Here is a 20,933-nt window from a genome sequence, read left to right on the forward strand (position 1 = left end):
GTTTCTGAAACAAATGTAGTCATGGCCTTTCTCTCCCTTCAATGTGATACTGTTTCTTTCAAGGCACAGTTATGGGACAATGACAAAATATTTATGGTGCACGAACTGACCAACTTGTAAAAAACAATTACATTTGCTGTACCTTCCCTCAAACACAAACTGATGGGAGCTGTGAAGACGGTAGCCACTTACAAATTGCCACCAAAAAAAAAGGAAATGCATTACCAAAAAAGTAGACGAAAGTGGTGACCGATTTGCAGAAAACTTGTAAATGCTAATTTAAATGTATATATGCAAATTTAGAAATAATTACTATAATTTAAATTGAAATACAATATGCCTCCTAATAGTGGGAAAGACTATGACCAGGTGACCTGTGTGACTGCTCAGCACTATCCAGGTGCTAACCTTTGATGGACTTAAGGGAGTTGGCTCAGACCTTTGAATAAGGCATCTGGGTGAAAGGAGCAGCAACACTGCCTTCCCTTCTTGGGAGATGTCTTCTTGGATTTTCATGACAGGGCCATTTGTTACATTACCCAATAACAAAGTCTGGGTTGCCACCAAGTGTACATTCAGAAGGGAGGCACAGCCAGTTCCAGATTTCTGTTATGTGTACCTGTATGATGCATGTATTTTTAAATATGTGTATGTCACAGTTACACTTGTATTCTAGATGTATGCCTAAAATATTATCTGTACAAATATAGAAAACAGGCATTAAAGATCCGTGGAGTTCTTAATTATATGCAAACTGTAGACCTGTATAGACAGACATTACCTTTCTATGTATCTCTTTAAGTGAAAGAGGAAGCTGAACTGACACCCAGGCTATCACCACCTAATGCCTGTATGTTTGACTGAACACATGGACAATTGGGGTGGATGGATCTAGGGAACATGTGGTTATATGGTGTCAGGAGGCAGGGACAATGGAACAGTTCTGCTCAACACTCTCTCAGTGTTCACTAAATGAATATGGAGGGGCATGTCAAAAGACCTCTACCGTGATCGTGAATCCGTAACTAAGACATTCCTGGATGTTTCCTAGCTGCTTCCTCTCTTCTTTCTTGCTGTGGATAAATTGTAGTGGACTGGGGAAAGCAGTGTCCCAGTGGAGGGCACTCAAAGCATAGGTTGAGCAGGGTCCTGACTGTTTGCATCACACCACTCTCCCCACTGCCTTGTTTCTCCCTCCCAGTAAGCAACAGAGACCCAACTGCCAGAAAGCTAGCATAGAGGCCAGGGCCAGCGCCAAGCATACCAGGGCCATTGGGCACCAGCCTGCCCTGGGCACCAGCACCTGCCCCGGTACATCCCACCTACCTTTCCCTTGAAGTGAATGCTGGCCGTGCTGTGTGCACATGTCTGCCATCAACCAAGATGGTGGCAGGGACATCAGCCCCTTAGGGAAGCCTCAGCCTCCATCTTGGTTGATGGCAGGCAAGTGCCCGCAGCGCGGCCAGCATTTACTTCAAGAGAAAGGTCAGTGAGACATGCGGGTGGGTGTTGCAGGCCTGTGCAGTCGTAGGGGGGTGCCTGGGAGCTCCCTCTCTGCAATCTGTGGCAGGGTCGGGAGCTGATGCTGCAGCAGATCGTGGAGTGGAGTGCTACCCACCCACCCTAAGGAGAGACCCTTCAGGGGCCCCTCAGGCTCCATGGAGATTCAGTGCCTGCAAGGGGAAGAGGACCATCATCGCCCAGGAAGGGAGAGCCATCTGCCTGCTTTGCTGCTGCTGCTTGGCTAACATCTCTGCTCTCTCCTTCTTGGGCTCCTGCTTTGCACGTGGGCACCTTGCAGGACCAGGCCCCAGGTACTCAGCCAGCTGTGCCTGATACTGTTCCATCTGTCCCTTCTTTGGAAGGGATATATAAGCCGGCTGGCTGAGGGGGCTTGGGAGATCCAGTGCCTGCAGGGGGAAGAGGACCATCACCGCCCAGGGAGGGAGAGCCATCTGTCATCTGTTATCATCTGTCGCTTGCCTGGAACTGAATTGCCGTCGGTGCTTTGGTTGTGGGCGTTGTTGCTGCTGCTGCTACAGCCTTTGATTGCTTTGTCATTGACCCGAGTGTGGACGCCGCCATCATCATCATTGTTATTTGTCGTCTTATGTTGTTGTGTTGTACGAGTGAGGATTGTGTTGTGTGTATGTCAGTGTGTGTGTGTGTATTAATTTTCTGTGTTTTTAATATGTGCCTGGGAGAGAGGATTTTATGTGTAGCGGGGGGACTTTCGGGGGCCCCGATTAACGTAGTGACGGGTAATGGGAGGAATGGTGTTAGGAGGAGAACATGCCAGGTAAGGGGAACTCGTCCCAGACAAGTCGTGTCTGTACCCTGTTCCGGTTCTCCTCATATCCACAGGATTTCGGGTTGTCCTATCAGCCAGCTCTCGGATCTCCAAGTGCTGCTTTCAAATGCCAGGTCGGTATATAATAAAACCTCCCTAGTCCATGATATGATTGTGGATGAGGGCGCCGACCTGGCATGCATAACCGAGACCTGGGTGGGGGAGCAGGGAGGAGTTGCCCTCTCCCAGCTTTGCCTACCCGGGTACATGGTCCAGCACTGTGGTAGATCCGAGGGCCGGGGAGGGGGGGTCGCCGTGGTCTATAAGAGCTCTTTTCTTCTCACCAGGCACCCTGTCCAGGCGGTGACTGGCCTGGAGTGTCTCCACCTTGTGTTGGACCAGCGAGACAGATTGGGAATTCTGTTGGTGTACCGCCCACCTTGCTGCCCAACAGCTTCCCTAGCTGAGCTGACTGAGATAGTCTCGGAGGTGTTGTTGGGATCCCCTAGACTTTTGGTACTGGGGGATTTCAACATCCATGCCGAGGCTGTCTTATCTGGGGCAGCTCAGGACTTCATTGCCGCCATGACAACAATGGGGCTGTCTCAATTTTCTACTGGCCCAACGCATGTGTCGGGACATACTCTTGATTTGATCTTCGCCACTGGACATGGAGATGGTGATTTGCAGGTGGGGTGCTTTTCATCTACCCCATTGTCATGGACAGATCACCGCCTGCTGAGATTTAGGCTTACGGCATCCCTTTCCCTCTGCAAAGATGGGGGACCCATTAAGTTGGTCCGCTCCCGGAGACTAATGGATCCTCTGGGTTTTCAGAAGGCTCTGGGAGACTTTCCGGCTGATAAGACTAGTGCTCCTGTCGAGGCCCTGGTCGAACTGTGGAATACGGAAATGACCCGGGCTGTTGACACGATCGCTCCTGCGCGCCCCCTTCGATGTAGAGCTCATACAGCTCCGTGGTATACCCCGGAGCTGAGAGTGATGAAACAAGAGAGGAGGAGGCTTGAGTGCAGATGGAGGCGAACTCCTGACGGATGCAATTATGCTTTGGTAAGTGCCTCCACTAAGTTGTATATAGAAGCGGTAAGGGCAGCAAAAAAGTGTTATTTTGCTGCCACTATTAGATCATCTTTATGCCGCCCAGCGGAGCTTTTTAAGATAGTACGAGGGCTTTTACACTCTGGCCCTCAGGACACCACAGAGTCATCTGAAGCCCGCTGCAACGAGTTTGCGGGGCACTTCCAAAATAAAATCGCATGCGTCCGTAGGGATCTCGACTCTAATGTTAGGACAGTTGAATCCATTGAGGTACCTGGATCACGGTCTTGTCCTCAATTATTGGATGAGTTTCAGTTGGTGCAGCTTGAGGAAGCTGACAAGATGCTTGGACTGGTGCGTGCAACCACGTCGGTACTGGACCCTTGCCCCTCTTGGCTAGTAAAAGCTAGCCGGGCTGGAACTGCCAGCTGGGCCAAGGAAGTGATCAATGCCTCCTTGAGAGAGGGAGTTGTCCCTCGCTGTCTCAAGGAGGCTGTAGTGAGACCTCTTTTGAAGAGGTCGTCCTTGGATCCAGATAATTTGAACAACTATCAACCATTAGCGAATGTCCCATTTCTGGGCAAGGTCTTGGAACGGGTGGTTGCCAGCCAGCTCCAGGCACTCTTGGATGAAACCGATTATCTAGATCTGTTTCAATCCGGTTTTAGGCCCGGTTTTGGCACAGAAACAGCCTTGGTTGCCCTGTACGATGACCTTTGTCGGGAGAGGGACAGGGGGAGTGTAACTCTGTTGATTCTCCTTGATCTCTCAGCTGCTTTTGATACCATCGACCATGGTATCCTTCTGGAGAGACTCACGGAGTTGGGAGTCGGGGGTACTGCTTGGCAGTGGCTCCGCTCCTACTTGGCGGATCGTCTCCAGAAGGTAGTGCTTGGGGAGCATTGCTCGATACCCTGGACTCTCCATTGTGGAGTCCCTCAGGGATTGGTTCTGTCCCCCATGCTTTTCAACATCTACATGAAGCCTCTGGGTGCGGTCATCTGGAGTTTTGGAGTGCGTTGCCATCAGTATGCTGATGACACACAGCTCTATTACTCCTTTTCATCTTCTTCAGGTGAGGCTGTTGATGTGCTGAACCATTGCCTGGCCGCGATAATGGACTGGATGGGAGCTAATAAACTGAAACTCAATCCAGACAAGACTGAGACGCTGTTGGTGAGTGCCTTTTCCGCACAGATGAAGGATGTTCATCCGGTTCTGGATGGGGTTACACTCCCCCTGAAGGAACAGGTTCGTAGTTTGGGGGTTCTTTTCAATCCTTCCTTGTCACTTGAGGCTCAGGTAGCCTCGGTGGCTCGGAATGCATTCTACCATCTTCGATTGGTAGCCCAACTACGCCCCTATCTGTGCGGTGACGACCTCGCCTCAGTTGTTCATGCTCTAGTGACCTCTAGACTGGATTACTGTAATGCACTCTACATGGGGCTGCCCTTGAAGACGGTTCGGAAGCTGCAGCTAGTGCAAAATGCAGCAGCCAGACTGTTGATGAGGACCAATCGGTCCTCACATATTACACCTGTTCTGGTCCGCTTGCACTGGTTGCCGATTTGTTTCCGGGCCAGATTCAAGGTGCTGGTATTGACCTATAAAGCCTTACACGGTGTGGGCCCGCAATACCTGATGGAACGCCTCTCCCGCTATGAACCTACCCGTGCACTTCGTTCGACATCTAAGGCCCTCCTCCGAGTACCGACTCATCGAGAAGCTCGGAGGGTAATGACAAGATCCAGGGCCTTTTCTGTGGTAGCCCCCGAATTGTGGAACAGTCTCCCCGAGGAGGTACGCCTGGCGCCTACATTGTTATCCTTTCGGCGCCAGGCTAAAACCTTCCTATTCTCCCAGGCATTTTAATGCATTTTATATATTTTAATGTTTTAATGTTTTAGTTATCTCAATACTGTTTAGTGTTATTATGTATCTGTATTTTATATCTAGTGATTTTTGTTGATTTATTGTATTATTGTATGTTGTACACCGCCCAGGGAGCCATTGGTTATGGGCAGTTTATAAATGAAAATAAATAAATAAATAAATGGGTCCTCGGCTAGGGCCCAACCTGGCTGCCCTCTGGTGCTGGCCCTGATAGAGGCTCCGCCCTACCAGCAGACCATTTCTGATTCTTGCCCTTTCTTATGCCTCTCAGGACTCTGCAGTACTAGTTCCTGGTAAGAAAGTGGGGCTTGTAGGAGGAGCCAGGAGTAAAAGGCAGTAAGGGCTAAGCTTGGAGGCAGAACAGGTCTCAGAGGCAGTCTATGGTGGTTCCTGCTGCTATTCCTACTTGCCACCACCTGACAGGTTTGGTTTCACTGGTAGGCTCTGGTTAGTGGTGGGAATATATTTTGGTTCCCTGATTGAAGATGTCAAGTAATACTGATAATTGATCCTGGACTGCCTCTCAGAATTGCTGTTGGTGGCTTTGACAGAGGAAGTGATAGAACAATGCAATAGGAATGGCAGCTTCTTGTCTGATATTAGGTCTTTGCTAATGAGATCCCCCAATGAAATGGTCTACACCAGTGTTTCTCAGGCAATGGTGTGTGCCCCCCAATGGAGTATATAACAATCTCGGAGAGAGGGGCATGAGTGTTTCCAGAAAAGTATAAGTAATATAAGTAAATTTGAATATATGTATTTTAAAAGAGAAGTACTTTGATTCATTTTTTTTATTAAGCCCACATTTTTATTTATAATTTATTTGAGCTACAGGCTTTGCATTTTAGCTCAGATGAGATGACTAGAAATCACTAGTTTAGGGGTTCCTAAACTGGGGTCCCCCAAGCATCATTTAGGTGATCAGTAGCTTGTCTTAAAAAAATGATTAAAATCATACACCATCTAGCACAACACATTACAGTTGCTACAGCAGGCAGAACAATCATTAGGTAGTCCACCAAGACTCAGCAATTTTCAAGTGGTCCATGAGGGAAAAAGTTAGGGAACCACTGGACTAGTTTATTTCCTGTTGGCACCGTGTTCTTTGTTCCAGTTTCCTGCCTTAGATATATCCAGACAGAAGCTTTTGCAAAGGCAGCTCAGTGCTGTAATGCAAAGCCAGAAATGTGGGAAACAGAGAAAAGGTAAAATGTGGTATTGCTGTGTAGCCTATTGTGATGTCCTTATATGTTAAAACCTGTAAATATGGTAAGTGCGGGTTTATTAAGGGATATATGGTAAGTGAATTGAATGAGAGGGGGGAGAGCATGGGTTGAAAGGCTGGAGAATGCTGGATGATGATTGGCCGAGTGTTTGAATGGCTGAAGGTATAAATGGGAGGATGACAATTGAGAGGGGGTCGGTTGGTGAGAGTTGTTGGAGAGTCGTTAGTGGAGAGTTATTTGGATGGGTTGGTTGGCAGAGTTCTGAGGGAGGTTTGAATTGTATTAGGCTGATATTTGGACAGAATATATATAACTAGAAACATAAGAGTGACACTATATGAAACCGTACGCTTGTTAAACATTCCTAAAGTAATCTTGTTATTTCCTTGTGTTATCAAATAAATACTTTTATTGGTTTACCAAAAGCCTGATCCTTGGCTGGGGATATACAGACCAGAAGGGAGGGCAGGGTAATTACCAAGGCTGAAGGGAAACTGTATCTAATGGTGGCAGCGGTGAAGGAAGAAATTGTAACATCGTCAAGTATCCAGAGCAACCCAGGATTGTATGCTTTATAGACAAAGATATGGGGGGGGGTTGTGGACAGCAAGGACACCCAGACACAAAGTAACAAGCCATAGGGAGACTAAGGTGAAGTCTCTAGCAGTATTGTTTACAGGGAGTGACTAGTGGTGCTGCCTAGCAGTGGGATCTTGAGAGATCTATGCTAGAGCGGAGTGAGAAAAAATAAAAACGATCCTGACTGGTGGTGTCCTGAGGCGGTGCCTAGTGAAAGGCGGTAGCCACAAGCAGGTGGGAACCTGACAGGTGGAGCCAAAGGTGGGATCGTCACACCTATGTCTTCTACACAAAACCAGATAGTGACTAGTGTTTACATGGTTTGCAAAAACTGGGTGGGCTAACTGAGCACGCACAAGATTGGCTGGGTTGAGGACAAGAGGATAGAGTCAAGTTCTTATAAACAGAACTCCCAATCTCTCAAGCTTCTCTAAATACGGTATTATCCAGTGTACAAACCCTAGGAAGCAAATACAGTTATTTAGTTGCATACTTTACAGTAGCCCTCCAGATCTTGTCGAACTACAACTCTAGCATCCCTGACCATTGGCCATGCTGGCTGAGACTGATGGTAGTAGGGAGTCCAACAATCAGTAGGGCCACAGTTTCCTCAGGGAAGGAAAGTGTCTCACCTCCCCATTAAAGGAAACCACTATTGTATTGCATTTCTTTCCTCTTATATCCACTCTTTCTTTAAATAATTTTACTGGCCTGCATATATGTACTTCCCAGACACTCATCTATCAGACAGTTTACAAGGCCAAACCTGCTTAGCTTCTATGGCTGAACAGTGTTGTGGGCCTTCAGACCATTCCTTAGGTCAAGAGTGCTTGACATGGACCAGGGAGAACTGTGTTCATTCCCCTCTTGGCCATTCTATTGTTTGAATCTTACATACTTTGAGGGTCCACAAAAGTATTTATTAAACAGGTTTATATATTGCTCACTGGCAGCGCTCTAAAACACCAGCCTGCAACAGGGCTTCTCATATTCCAATGGAAAGACAAAGTAGGGAGTCTGAAAGTGGGGTGTATTTAAGGATATAGTGCTCAGTTAGTTCACTTTGCCCAAACACTGTTGACTTCAGTTAAATCACCATCTGTCAGACTAATGCCGTGATGGTAATTTTCCAAAACATTTTACCTGCTGCTTTTAATTATTATTGTTATTATTGTTGTTGGTGGTGGTGTTTGATTATTTGATTTATATCCCACCCTTCCTCCCAGCAGGAGCCCATCACAAATATGTGATGTTTTGACATAATACTTTTTATTGGTGTTTTGTTTTACTGTGTTCTGCTCTGCTGTTAGCCGCCTTGGGTATTTTTATAATGGAAAGATGGAATGCAAGTATTTTTAATTAATTAACAGAAGGATCCACATTGTTGCCATTTTGGAATGCCGTATGACTTCTTTGCATAAGACTGTCCAAGGACGACTACAAGTCTGTAGGAAAACTGTTTTTGTGAGACTAAACTTCAAGGTGCAACTATCATAGGTTATGGATAATATGTTATCCAAAGTCTTTCTCAGTTGTGGGAGAGAATAGCTTGCTTTGCTTCCATTTGAAAGAATCTTTGTCAGTTCACAACTTGGCACTGTATTGCCTTGCTAGATTTGAATACAAATCACGTCCTCCTCTGTCATGCTTCTTTATTTCCTCAGTGCTTTGTCTGTTATCTGCATCAGAACATTATGGGACTTTACAGCATTTATTAAGTAATACTGTCAACTGCTCTAAAAAGAGACAAAATGCCACCCGAAAGATAAACCAGTGACATTTCAAAGTCTCTGAAAAGGGAAACATCTAAAGAGACAGGATTTGGTTTATGTCTTGTGATTCCATTTCCAGCTTTACTTAACAGATATACCTTGCATGTAAATTGATTATTAATCTGTTATTCCACCACGATTTGATAGTCCTTTAAAAAAAACCATGCACACAACCATATAACATTAAAGCTTCACATTAAATCCATTGCTGATTTAACACCTTTTCTTTGAATAGTGAATTTTATATTCATTTTGACCCTGATATGTGTGAGCCATATTCTGGTATGAGTTAAAAGGAAGTTCCAAATGGCCAACTCTCAGGGCTCATCCAAATGGAGCGGGATAATCCATGTTTTCCATATCCGGTTCGTCATCTGACAGTCCTCACTTTGCCTGTTTGTTCTCTCTTTCCCAATAAAAAATGGTTTTTTTGCGCCCACACACGCAGCGAGAGGACCCGTACTTCTTCTCGCTTTTTCCCAGCTCCGCCCATAGCACTCCCCCCATCAACCAATTGGTCCGCAAAAATATGACGTATGCTCCTCTCCCCCTTTGCAGCAAAGCACTACAAGGTGCATGCGCTTGAACATATGAGCACGAAAGTTTGAATTTCCTGATGGTTTGGTAGTAGTGGCTGTAATGGCGTTCCTTGTAACTCACCACTCTGGAGCAGTGCTGGCCAGGGGTGTGTCTCCAGGTGCCCCTGACCATCCAGAGGGATTGTGGGCAGTGCAAGGGATCAGTGCTTGTAATCGCCGGGTGAATCCCCCCGTAACCCTTGGGTTCATTCACTGCAGAGTTCAGCCCCAGACTGTTATGTGGCTGGGTGGCAGGAACGCTGCCCCTGAGGGAAGCAAACAGCCCCCCCACGGGTGGCCACTCTTGGCTCGGGCAGGGAATGTGAGCAAACAGCCCCACGTGCTGCTGTGTCAATTTGCGCTGAAGCAACCAGCACAGGCTTTGCGGTGTTCCCTCTGATAAAAGAAACATGCAAACCACTTATATGCCTATAATTCCTGTATTTTTGTTTGTTTGTATTTGCGATATTTTGCAAAACCGACTGTATGCTTTTCTACCTTTACACATATTAATGTTTCCGGAGATACACATGATTGCAATTCCACTTATTTCTCCAGAACAGCAAGTAACGATGTGTCATGTCTAGGAAGGTAGACCACCAGTCTCTATGGTTGCGGGTGGCTGAGACACTCTAGCATACCACTTATATGCCAATAATTCCTGTGGGTTTTTTGCTTGTATTTGCAATATTTCACAAAAGCCACTGTATGCTTTTCAGCTCAGCTGGGCTGGGAGAACCTGCAGGCTGTGGTTGAAATTGACAAGACTCAAAGAGAGTAGCCTTGCAGGCAGGAAAGCGAAATTGACTAAGGGTGCGTGAGTGTCTGTAATCCAATAGGAAAGCCTCTATTTCTTCTCCCCCCCCTCGACTCTGGATGCCTGGAAGCAAAGACCAATACGTTCAAGAAGGGCATTTGATGCAGGGGGTGAGGGGTGGGAGGTGGAGGTTAGGCAAAGATAAATATCTTCTCCCTTGAAAAAGTTTACAAACAACCACAATTGCAGATCTCACCCTGAACAGCTGCCCAGTTTGCAGGCTGGCTCAACATTAACCGCAGTTGCTGCTTCTGCGCAAATGCACTTTTTTGCATCTGTGCAGTAGAAGTTGCAGGGGGGCTCCCCCAACACCACACCATTGCTCTGATAGGTTCCTTTTTCCCGGGCTTTCCCCGGACATTCGCGCACATGTGCAACAGTGGAAGTACGTGATTGGGTGAGAATGAGGGAAGGGATATGGGGAACTGCCCAAGAACCGCCCATCAAACACCCACAGCTGTAAAGTCTGCGGTATTGCATCCGAGCGCCTGAAGGTACAGTGGATGATTCCCCGTTTAAAAAAGCAAATCGCATGATTTGCGGTATTGCAGGAGCGGATTTAACCATGCGAAAATGCGCAAAAGCGCGTGACGTCATATGGACGACCGAAAAATAATGAAAATACAAAGCGATCATGTCACACATTTTACAGTCGTCTGGATGAGCCCTCAGACAGAGTTAACTGTGAGCAAGAGTGAATTTGCATGTATGCACAGGTGATGAAAGCCCTTTTTAGTCATTCTGCTATGTCAAATGTGTGTAGATGAGAGGAAAGGCATCACTGTGTCAGACTTCACTGCCAACATGAGTGTTTGAGATAAGCCCACATATACACTCTTATGTACAATTGTTTTTGATCCAGTTCAGATCCAGAACAAATCAAGGGTGCTTCACAGCCCATTTAAAACAAAGTGGGAGGCAAATGCTTTGTTTGGAATGTAGAATCTGTTTTTTGCCTTTCCTATGCCTAAAACTCTCCTCACTGAAGTTCTTTTGCATTCTTCCATGTCTAAAATGAAGCCTAAAGTTTCAAGTAAATCCCTGACACCCTTTTTCCCATTGTTTAGTCATTCATAATGGTTGTTAGAAACTACCTTACTATTCAGAAACCCTAAATGAAATGTTTAAAATGATGAAACAGATGAAGAAGATGCTGTCAATAAAAAGGAACAATATAAAAGAAAGATTAACTATTAAAACATGCTGAAAAGCCAAAGATTTTGTTTTGTTTTGGCTTGGCATCTCAAATTGCACATGCAAGGCTCCTGATGGGCACCTTGGAGGAGCTGTTCCATAACAAAATTGCCATTTCTAAAAAAGACCCTACTCTATTTACTGCGTGATCTCACTTCCCAGAAAGACAGAATCTAGAACAGATCCCCATTTACTGACCATAGTGCCTGGGGAGGGTCATAGCTCAGTGTAGAGCAACCACCTTTCATGCAGAAGGTCCCAGATTCAATCCCCGGTATCTCCAGGTAGGGTAGAAGGGAATCCTGTCTGAATCCTGGAGAACCACTACCAGTTAGTGTAGACAATACTGAGCTAGATGTACCAATGGTCTGACTCAGTAAGGCAGCTTCCTGTGTTCCAGTGTATTCCTTCAAGCACACTGGCCAAAGCAGTGTAGGGCTTTACAGGTGATGCTTGCACAATGCATTCCAGTTAGACCTGGATAGGGACTCAGTGTAGTTAGTAAGATCTGGCTTAATATAAGTGCACCTTGGCAACCACTCTATTGCAGTTGTGTAACAGTCTTACATTGGATTGGAGCCACTTATGATGGACAAACTCAGAGTATCAGAGGTGGAAATGACAATGATAATGAGTTGTGACCTACTACTTGTACCAACTCCAAAAATGTGAATTGAAAAATCTAGTATAGAAGAGCATCTACTTTCTAGTACTTTCAGAATAGTATGGTCCTGAAATACATAGTTTGTACCATAAAAATAAACATTTATGTAGCGAAAGAAAGGGTAGCACTAATTTGTAAGAAAATGTACCCTGTCTTCAAGTGTTGGACAAAACTGAATGATTTTTAGACTTTGGGTTAGCCATGAAAGCACTAAATGAATCAGCTTGTTTAGTCAAGTCATGCATTGCATTTTTAAAAGTGAATTTGAATGAAATGTGGCTGATATAAAAAGGCCTCAAATCACTTTCCAAACAGTAAATGACTTGTGTGTGCAAATTGTTTAAGCAAAATAGTTATTATCCTTAATATCCTCATAATATCACCTGCATTCGTATGGTCTAACATGTATTTTAATGAGTCTGTTAAATAATGGTTAGAGCTTGGAAGATTACTGTTTAAAAGGAATAAATTACAATTACTGTTACATGGTCCCAAAAAGGAATACATTACAATTACAATTGTTCTGAAAGGAATTGATTACTTTACCGTTTCTCAAAAGAAATCACTACAATTACAACTAAGTTACTTAAAAAACACACCCTAGAGTGCCTACAAAGTGCTGGTCTTGGCTGCTGCACACCTAAGTTGCCTAAAACAACATTAAAAATAAACACATACATACAGAGGTAGTAGAATAATTCTTTTTATCCATAATATAGCAATGGTGGTCTCTCAGCTGGGAAGGGAGGCAGAGGTTACCACTCAGATCTTTGCACATCAAACCAAGTGCAACCCCCCCACACACACACACACTCTCAACCAGCAAGCATCTCTCTCACTTAACCACCTCCCAGACCCTGCCCTGCCACCAACTAAGGGACACTCACCCAAGCAAACATTTTCCCTGAGATGCAAAAAAGTTAAAACACTGCAAATGCAGCAAATTAGCCAGAAGGGCAGTGGAGGCCACTTTGTGTGCCAAGTGCACAGTATTCACACACACACACACAAACACACACACACACACACACACACAGAAAGAGAGAGATGTTGTCATCTTTCATCTCCTCAGTTCTTTATCTCCATTCTGCTGCTGCCCCCTTCTCCTCCTTTATCCATGTTCTTGTCCTCAGGCTCCTTTCTCCCTCCACTCCATTCTTTTCCACCATCCATTTTTTAAACAATTGTTTTGTTTTCTCTACTCCACCCCATCTCACTCTTCACCTCCTCCCTCGTCGCCTCCTACCCATCCACAGAGCATGAGGGAAAAAGAAAAATGCTGCACAGAAGCTCAGTTTGAGGCACATGATTTTCATCCACAAATCAGAAGAGCAGAAGACTTCCCCTACTCCCCCCCCCAAGTAATGCCCCAAAGTAATGCTGGAAACATTACAGTTACTCCTCAAAAATAATAACATTACTCCTCGTTCTGTTACAATCAAAATATAAAGAAAATACCCACTCATTCCTCAAAAAAGTAATGAATTACAAGTAATTTGTTTTTTTGTAACTAATTACTTCCAAGCTCTGATAATGGTATAATGGCAAGATGATGAACTGAACTAAAATCTCTGAATTAGTCCAAAGCCCTCACTGGTTTATAACTCAAATGTACTGTAAAGTTTTGGAAATCATGAGCCAACTTTTTACAATAGTTCTAATGGCTTTCAGTGCTGAATCCTAAAGATTGGCAGACTGGCCCCATTGCTTTTCCTCCTGCCACAACTAGATATTACAAAAACAAAACAACGAAAAGGCTATGGCAAGTAGGACACAACCATATTCCTAAGTTGGCTTGCATGTTTTGCCACTTAGCTCCTACGGGGAGGAAGGGTGGGATGTCAATCAATCAATCAATACTTGCAATGGCACAAGCCTGTTTACTGCTAGCTCGCTACAGCTCAACAGGTTGTAATAAGACTGGGTTGCAGTAGTGGCTGGCAGGGTGAGGCAGTGGTGCTCACTTGACCTCTGATTGCCTGTGTCAGTGCTGTCTACCAAGAGTTAAAAGGGATGGGAGGAAGCAACTGTGAGATCGGCACAGTGCAAATACATTAGCAGGAGCACCAGATTGTTTCCACTGGTGCATTTGAACCACACTGATCTCGCCGCTGTCTCATACCTGCCCCTCTACCTCCAGGTAAGCAACAGCAACATGGGCAACAGGAGACTGGGGGATGCCACTGCTCTGCTGACTGCTATTGTTGGATTTCCTGAAGAACAACTCATGTGGGACACACAATATCAACAGCTAAGTGTCATAATTCATTGAATTGGTTCACGTGACAGACAAACCATGGCAGACAGGTTTGGGGCAAACACGCTCCCTTCTTGCCTGCCACAGTCCAGTTCTACCTCTTCCTTCCTGGTTTGAGTAAAGCATAATTTGTCATGGTGTCCAGATCCAGCAAACAGTGGCTTTTTCATATAGCCTACCTGATTTGGCCATCAAGGCAAAAGGAATCAGAATGCTTTAGAAAATGAAAAGATGAGACAAATGGAACAAATGAGCCAAATACGTAGCTCTGATGGACAATTGATGTTATGCATGAAATGCCTGGCTATGGCAAGTGTGCTGTAGGTCTGAACTGCTACATTGGAGCCAGAGTAATATTGCACAAAGATTATACATGTGTTGCCCAAATTCAGCCATTTTGTCTCTCAGGTGACATATTTTATGGCTTTTATGTCTGTAACTATCCTTTAGCAGAAACAGAATCGGGACTGCAGAAGGAAGTTTCTCTAGCACCAGACTAAATCCCCCAATTACTCCATCATTCCAAAGGGGCTTACTCCCTGAGCATGGAAAATAGATTCAGCAACTTTCAGTGCACATGACCTGAGCAAGCATGGAGAAGGATCAGAGCTGTGATCTTGCAACAGCATACCAAGAACTGAAATCACAATATCATAAAACCATGTGATCAAAGCAAATATGATGGAAGCAGGCAGAACAGACTGAAAACAAACTATTGGTAAAACACATCTTTTACACTTCAGATAAAAAACATCCAAACTTGGGGCATTCCACTGTTTGATAAAGCCCTGTCTCTTCTCACAGTCAACTGTGCTTCTACCATAGGTGGGAGTCAAGACACAAAGGAGAGCCTCTCCACAGATCTTAGACATTGGACAAGCTGCTATGGGAGGAGGTGGTCCTTTAGCATCCTGGAACCAAGCCATTTGTGCTTGGCTAGCATAGTGAGTGTGGGCCTAACTCTATGAGATGCTAAATGCTTTGCTGCCAGTCACATAAGTGTTTTGTTTGTTTGCTTGCTTACTTAATTGTAAAGGCAGATGTGTTTTTGATGACAACAGCAGCACAGAGGGAAGTCAAGTTTTTCTTTTCCGTTCCCTTCCCACATGGAATTGCAGCAAAAATCATACACATACACAATTAGTCATGGTGAAAACTCTCATTAGTGCCTATTTGAGGTTGCTGGAATCAGCCTTTGGCCTTTCTACTTTCTTTTAGCTCAGGGTCAGTATCCTGTATATGTTTCCATATAAGTTTAATAAATATCTTTTTTTTCTTTTCCGAACAGAATTATGCCCAAAGCAAAGAGTCTTCTAATGCAAATACTGACAATAGGTAATTATTCAAAAGCTTCAGGGTTTCTTCCCATAGAATACCTAATTTAGTTAGGCTTTGGCAAATATAGTGCTGTCAACATTAATCATTTTTTTTATTCACTTAAATCTAGTAAGAAATGATGATCAGTATTTGTTCTTCCACATAAAATTCTGCTCATAGGCTAGGGCCTTCCAGATGTGTTTGTTGAACAAAAGTAATTGAAGGGATTAAGTCTTTTTCTTTAACCACAATTTAGATTTTGTTAAAGTATCAATGAACTACAGAAATGACTCTAGCTTCTTCATTAAAAATGAAACATCTCAACAATTCTGAGCACCCTTGCCAGGTCCAGTCCCAAAGGGTGGCCAGGTCGGGCCCTGGCCAAGGGCCCCTGGAGCCACAGAGGCCCCTGAGGGGCCTCTCAATAGGGTGGGGGAGGAGTAGTGCTCCTTTTCTGCAATCTGCAGCAGAGTAGCTGCTGCGGATTGCAGGGAGGGAGCTTCTTCTGCCCGCCCGCTCGCTGGCTCCCCCTACCCATCTGTCCTGTATTTTGAGGCTGCGTGGGCTGCATGCGCAGGACTGCCATTAACCAAGATGGCGGCCAAGGTTTCCCTAAGGGGCTGAAGCCTCCAACTCCATCTTGGTTGATGGCAGCGATGGGTATGCGTAGCAGCCCATGCAGCCGCAAAAGACAGGAGAGATGTAGGCAGTGAATGGGCAGGCGGAAGAAGCTCAAGAAAGACTAGTCATAGTTTAATCACTGTGTAAGTTTTGTGCAAGCAAATCAGAATGGATGCTGAATAAATGGGTCATCTGGAGAAACCCTAACAACCAAAGTTCTGCTGTCACATAATGTTTCCTTAAGTGATCGGAAGATCATAGGGATTCTTTGTATTTCTGGAAAGGTGGCAACTTAGAAGCTTCTTCATAAGTAGCATGAAATTCTGGATATGTGTCTTATAGATCAGGGCTGGGAAACCTATGCCCTCTGGATTTATTGGACCCCAACTGCCATCAGCCTCAACTAGCATGGCCAATAGGGTTGCCAGGTGTCCAGTTTTTGCTCAGACACTCTGGATTTTTGGGGTCCTCTCTGAGTCTCCTGGTGAGTAAGTTTAATCTCTGGAATCTCAGCTTTCTTTTTTTAAAAAAAAAAACTTTCTGGGTGGTCTGGTTCATGAGATATACACCAAAACATCAGCCACTTCCCCCCCGCAACATCAGTGAAATCATCTCTTATCTGGCTGCTCTAACCCCTCCCTTTCAAGTTTGTAGCCAATAAGTGAAGTCAGGGTTGTGATTGACAAGGGATTTCTGGGCATCCAGGTAATACCTAGACTCCATTGCAAAGGTAGAAAACTATTGTTTTTTCCTGTTTATCTGAAAATCTCATAAACGATAGCTTTCAGCAGTACCAAAAGTCTTTTTCTCCTGCGTGTAGGAGTCAAACAAGTTTAAATTTTCCTGAGCTGTTGAAGAGGTCAGTGTTTTGAAAACCTTCCCAATATGAAGCTTTAATCCAATACTTGCTTTTCTGGGAGTAAAGCTGCAATGCTATCCCCACATACCCAGAGTAAACCCCGTTGAATTCAATAGGACTCACTTTTGAGTAGACATGATTAGGATTGTGCTGTAAATTAATGGGACTTTTGAATGAACATAGCAAAGGATTGTGTTTGTGTTGTAAATCTTTCTCTCTCCCTCCAATCCTATTCTTAAAGCAATTAGGCAGGGCTTACATAGATATCACTGCTTTTATTATGTAGGAAACTAATACTGATTTTTTTAAAAAAATGTTCTGCAATTTTGACAATAAACTTTTATATGGGGTGTATGTATTTTTACATTTCCAGTGTGTGTGTGTGTGTGTGTATGGAGTCTTCCCAACAACTTTGTGAGGTAGGATTGCTGATTGGAAACCAAGGCAGCTCATAACAAGAAGTAAATCCCTTTTAAACCCAATAAGCATAAAAAGTACATACAGTTGCAAAACAGCTTAAAGTGACATGATTCTGAATTTTGGGTTGGGTGAGTGTTCCTTATCGCTTGAGGCTGTAGTTCTGTGCACACTTCCCTGTTTGAGTAAGCCCCATTGAATACATTGGGATTTGCTTCTGAGTAAACAGTCATAGGAATACACTGCACATATCTTTACAGGTTGTGTAAATAATAAACATCTTTGACAGTCATGCTTATATAAATATTTCTTCATACCAGATCCTGGTAACTATTTGATTTCACACTATGCTTGTACTTTACTTCTTTATTACTTCCTCTACGTTTTAAGTGTGTCCTTCTTCCTTGGGGTATTCAGGGTTCCCCTCTGTTGTTTTCCTCATGAGGGGCAGATTAGGCTGAGAGATGGTGAGTAGCCCATGGTCACCCAGTAAACCTTATAGCTGATTTCCATTTAAAAAATAATAATTAAAATGATTTACAAAGCAGGCAAAGTTTATTAAGTAGATCTACACAATACATTTAAGGCACATCCAACTCTCATTGAAAGTGCATGACTTCCCCTAAAGAATCCTGGGAAGTGCAGTTTCCCCCTCATAGTTATTGTTCCCACCACCCTTAACAAACTACAGTTCCCATGATTCTGTGGTGAGATTCATATGCTTCAAATGTGTGTTGAATATGCTTTAAATAAATGGTGTGGATCTGCCCTAGGTATGTTGTGCATTCATTAGTGAATTGAAAAGAACAATTTTAAAAGATATGTTTTTGAACAGGGGAATTGTTGTAGCTCAGTGGCTGGGCATATGCATTGCATGCAAAGGTCCAAAATTCAATTTCTGGAAAAGACTATTCCTGGAATCCTGGAGAGCCAATGCTAGACCATGTGATCCGTACTGAGCTAGATGGTATCAAATGGCCTGACTCAGTATAAGGTAGATTCCTTTGTTCCTAAAAGTGGAAAGAGACCCAAGGGCCACAGTGACTCCAACATTTATTTATGTATTTTAATTACAACATTTATTTACCTCTTTATTGTAAAAAATCTCAAAGTGGCTTACAGAAGGAATTAAAACAAAATAAAACAGTTAAAGACAGGTATTTAAAAGCATTCAAAATAATAAAACCAACAATGAGTTAAAAACAGATAAAAAACACAATAGCTTCTACCTGCCTGGGTAGACTTGCCTAGCAGGTGCTGAAAAGAATACAATGAAGGTGTCTGCCTAATGTCAATAGGCAGGGAGTTCAAAGCGTAGGTGCTGCCACACTAAAGGACTGATTTTTTTTCAAGAGCAGAACAAGTACTATGTGGCACCTGCAGCATGGAATGCACACCTTGAACTTGGCCTGGTAGCAAATCGGCAACAAGTGCAGATTTCAGAGCAGAGGTATTATGTGCTGATAGTCTCATTCTTGTCAGCAATTGTGCCATAGCATTCTGCACTAACTGCAGCCCCTGGATCAGGTTGTGCTGCATGGGGATTTCTGTGACCTTGGTTGATTGCCTGCCAGGATATTTTTAGTTTTGGTTTTTGGTTAGGAATCCTGACTGGTTGTGGGATGCTGAGTTTTCTGTATTACTCATAGGGATTTTGTTGTTGTTGGTATGGTATTGCATTTAGGAAATCATCACTGTCTTCTGTTTTTCTTTTTTTGTTTGCATTTCATTTACCTTTAACCTCACTCCCTTACATCCATAGATGCAACAACAGTGGTTCCATGCGCTCAGATCAGTCCCCTTAAACCCACTGATGATACACCTTGTTGGTTACATGACGGTTTATTTCTTGCCCAATAGTAGTAAAAGAGAATTCACATACTGGGAAGTGTGGCTGTTCCCAAGCTGCTGTCTATGAAGGTAGATCAAACCTTGTGTGTTTTCTCTGTCAGTTATTACTCACTGGAATTGTGTTGGCTGTCAAAGTGAGTTTATAGCGGCCCACAAGGTAGACAGAAAAGGGTAGAGAATCTTCTTACTCTTCCTCATTTCTCAGGCCTCTTTTGGATGTGAAGGGTCCAATCTGTAAAGAAGTTTGCAGCAGCCATGTTAAAAGGTAGAGGTAGGCATTCCAGGCAGGGGTTGCCAACCCTGCTTGGATGTGGATATCTTTGCAGAGAAACCCTAGTCAAGCTTTACCAACAGCACAATCCAAACCATATCTACTCAGAAGTAAGTCCTATTGAGTTCTATGGGTCTTAGTAAGTGTATTTAGAATTGCAGCCTTCAGGGGCATCCATCTTTACTCCTGAGTGCTCCTATCTAACATCTCCATAACACTAGGCTCCTTTATTCCTACAATGCCCTTCTGGTGACTGGGCTGGCCTAAGGGCACTTCAGTCCTTCTTGCCAGAATCAAGTAGGCTAGATTAAATGTTGCCTACCAAGGCTCTATCTTTTAGCTAAGATTTCTATCTTAATTTCCAATCAGAGAAATGTTTTTGTTTGAATTGTATACTCCAAGCAACTGTGGTTGATGCTTCATGTATCATGCTTAATGACATCACTAGGGCCCACCTCTGTGACATCACTAAGGCCCACTCATGTGACATTACTAATGCCCATCCCTGTGACATCACTACAACCTGCCCCTTGACATCACTAGGGCCCGCCTCTGAAATCTCAGGCTTTGGGATACTTCTGACCTGGCAACCCTAATGGCCAATGATGTTGGGAGGTCTAGCCTATAAGGCCACGGGTTCCCCACCCTTTCCACAGATGCTGCTGCCTAATACTGGGATTCAGCTCTTTTAGTATCCAGAGATGAGCCATAAATAATATATGACATTGTGCAAATGGCCACAAAGCTTCTCTAAGAGAATTGTTTAAAAGTAGATCTATATGAACCTATTTAAATGTATCCAACCAAGCATTTTATTCCATTCACATATTATGCTGAGTGTATTATATTTTGCTTTTGCTAATTCTATGAGCACATTATATTTTATTTCCTAGCCATTCCTGCATCTCTTATTCATTTAATATGTGTAGTAATAACCTGCCTGAAAATTAATGGGGACTTTGTTTTCTATTTTGTAAAACGAATTATAATTTTTTTCTCATTAAGTATGTCAGTTATGCAAATAGACACAATGTTTTATGAAATCTTCCATATATCTCTTCATACAAATACTACAGCTTTGGTTTCTCCCTTTGCAGGTCTAGAATGGGCACTGGTAAAGATCCAGACATAGTCCATTTGGAGGCAAAGACAGTGGATGGCCGTAAGTTCTTTTGCTTCTTTGTTGTCATTTTATTGCAAGTGTAAATGCTTAGCCATACAGGGTGCATCCAAATCTAGGATATCATTAGAGAGATCTAATGGCAGCT

General features: G+C 43.9%; 1 protein-coding gene across 1 annotated transcript in view; it reads left to right on the top strand.

Moving 5' to 3' along the window:
* The window catches only part of SORCS1 (sortilin related VPS10 domain containing receptor 1), a 630,164-nt gene that overhangs the window by 442,325 nt on the left and 166,906 nt on the right, over positions 1 to 20,933 (top strand). The window contains exon 6 of the mRNA XM_061636065.1: positions 20,763 to 20,827. Within this exon, the coding sequence (XP_061492049.1) occupies positions 20,763 to 20,827 (65 nt within the window). The remainder of the gene's footprint in view (positions 1 to 20,762; positions 20,828 to 20,933) is intronic.

Source organism: Rhineura floridana, chromosome 7, assembly GCF_030035675.1.
Source record: "Rhineura floridana isolate rRhiFlo1 chromosome 7, rRhiFlo1.hap2, whole genome shotgun sequence".
Taxonomy (NCBI): domain Eukaryota; kingdom Metazoa; phylum Chordata; class Lepidosauria; order Squamata; family Rhineuridae; genus Rhineura; species Rhineura floridana.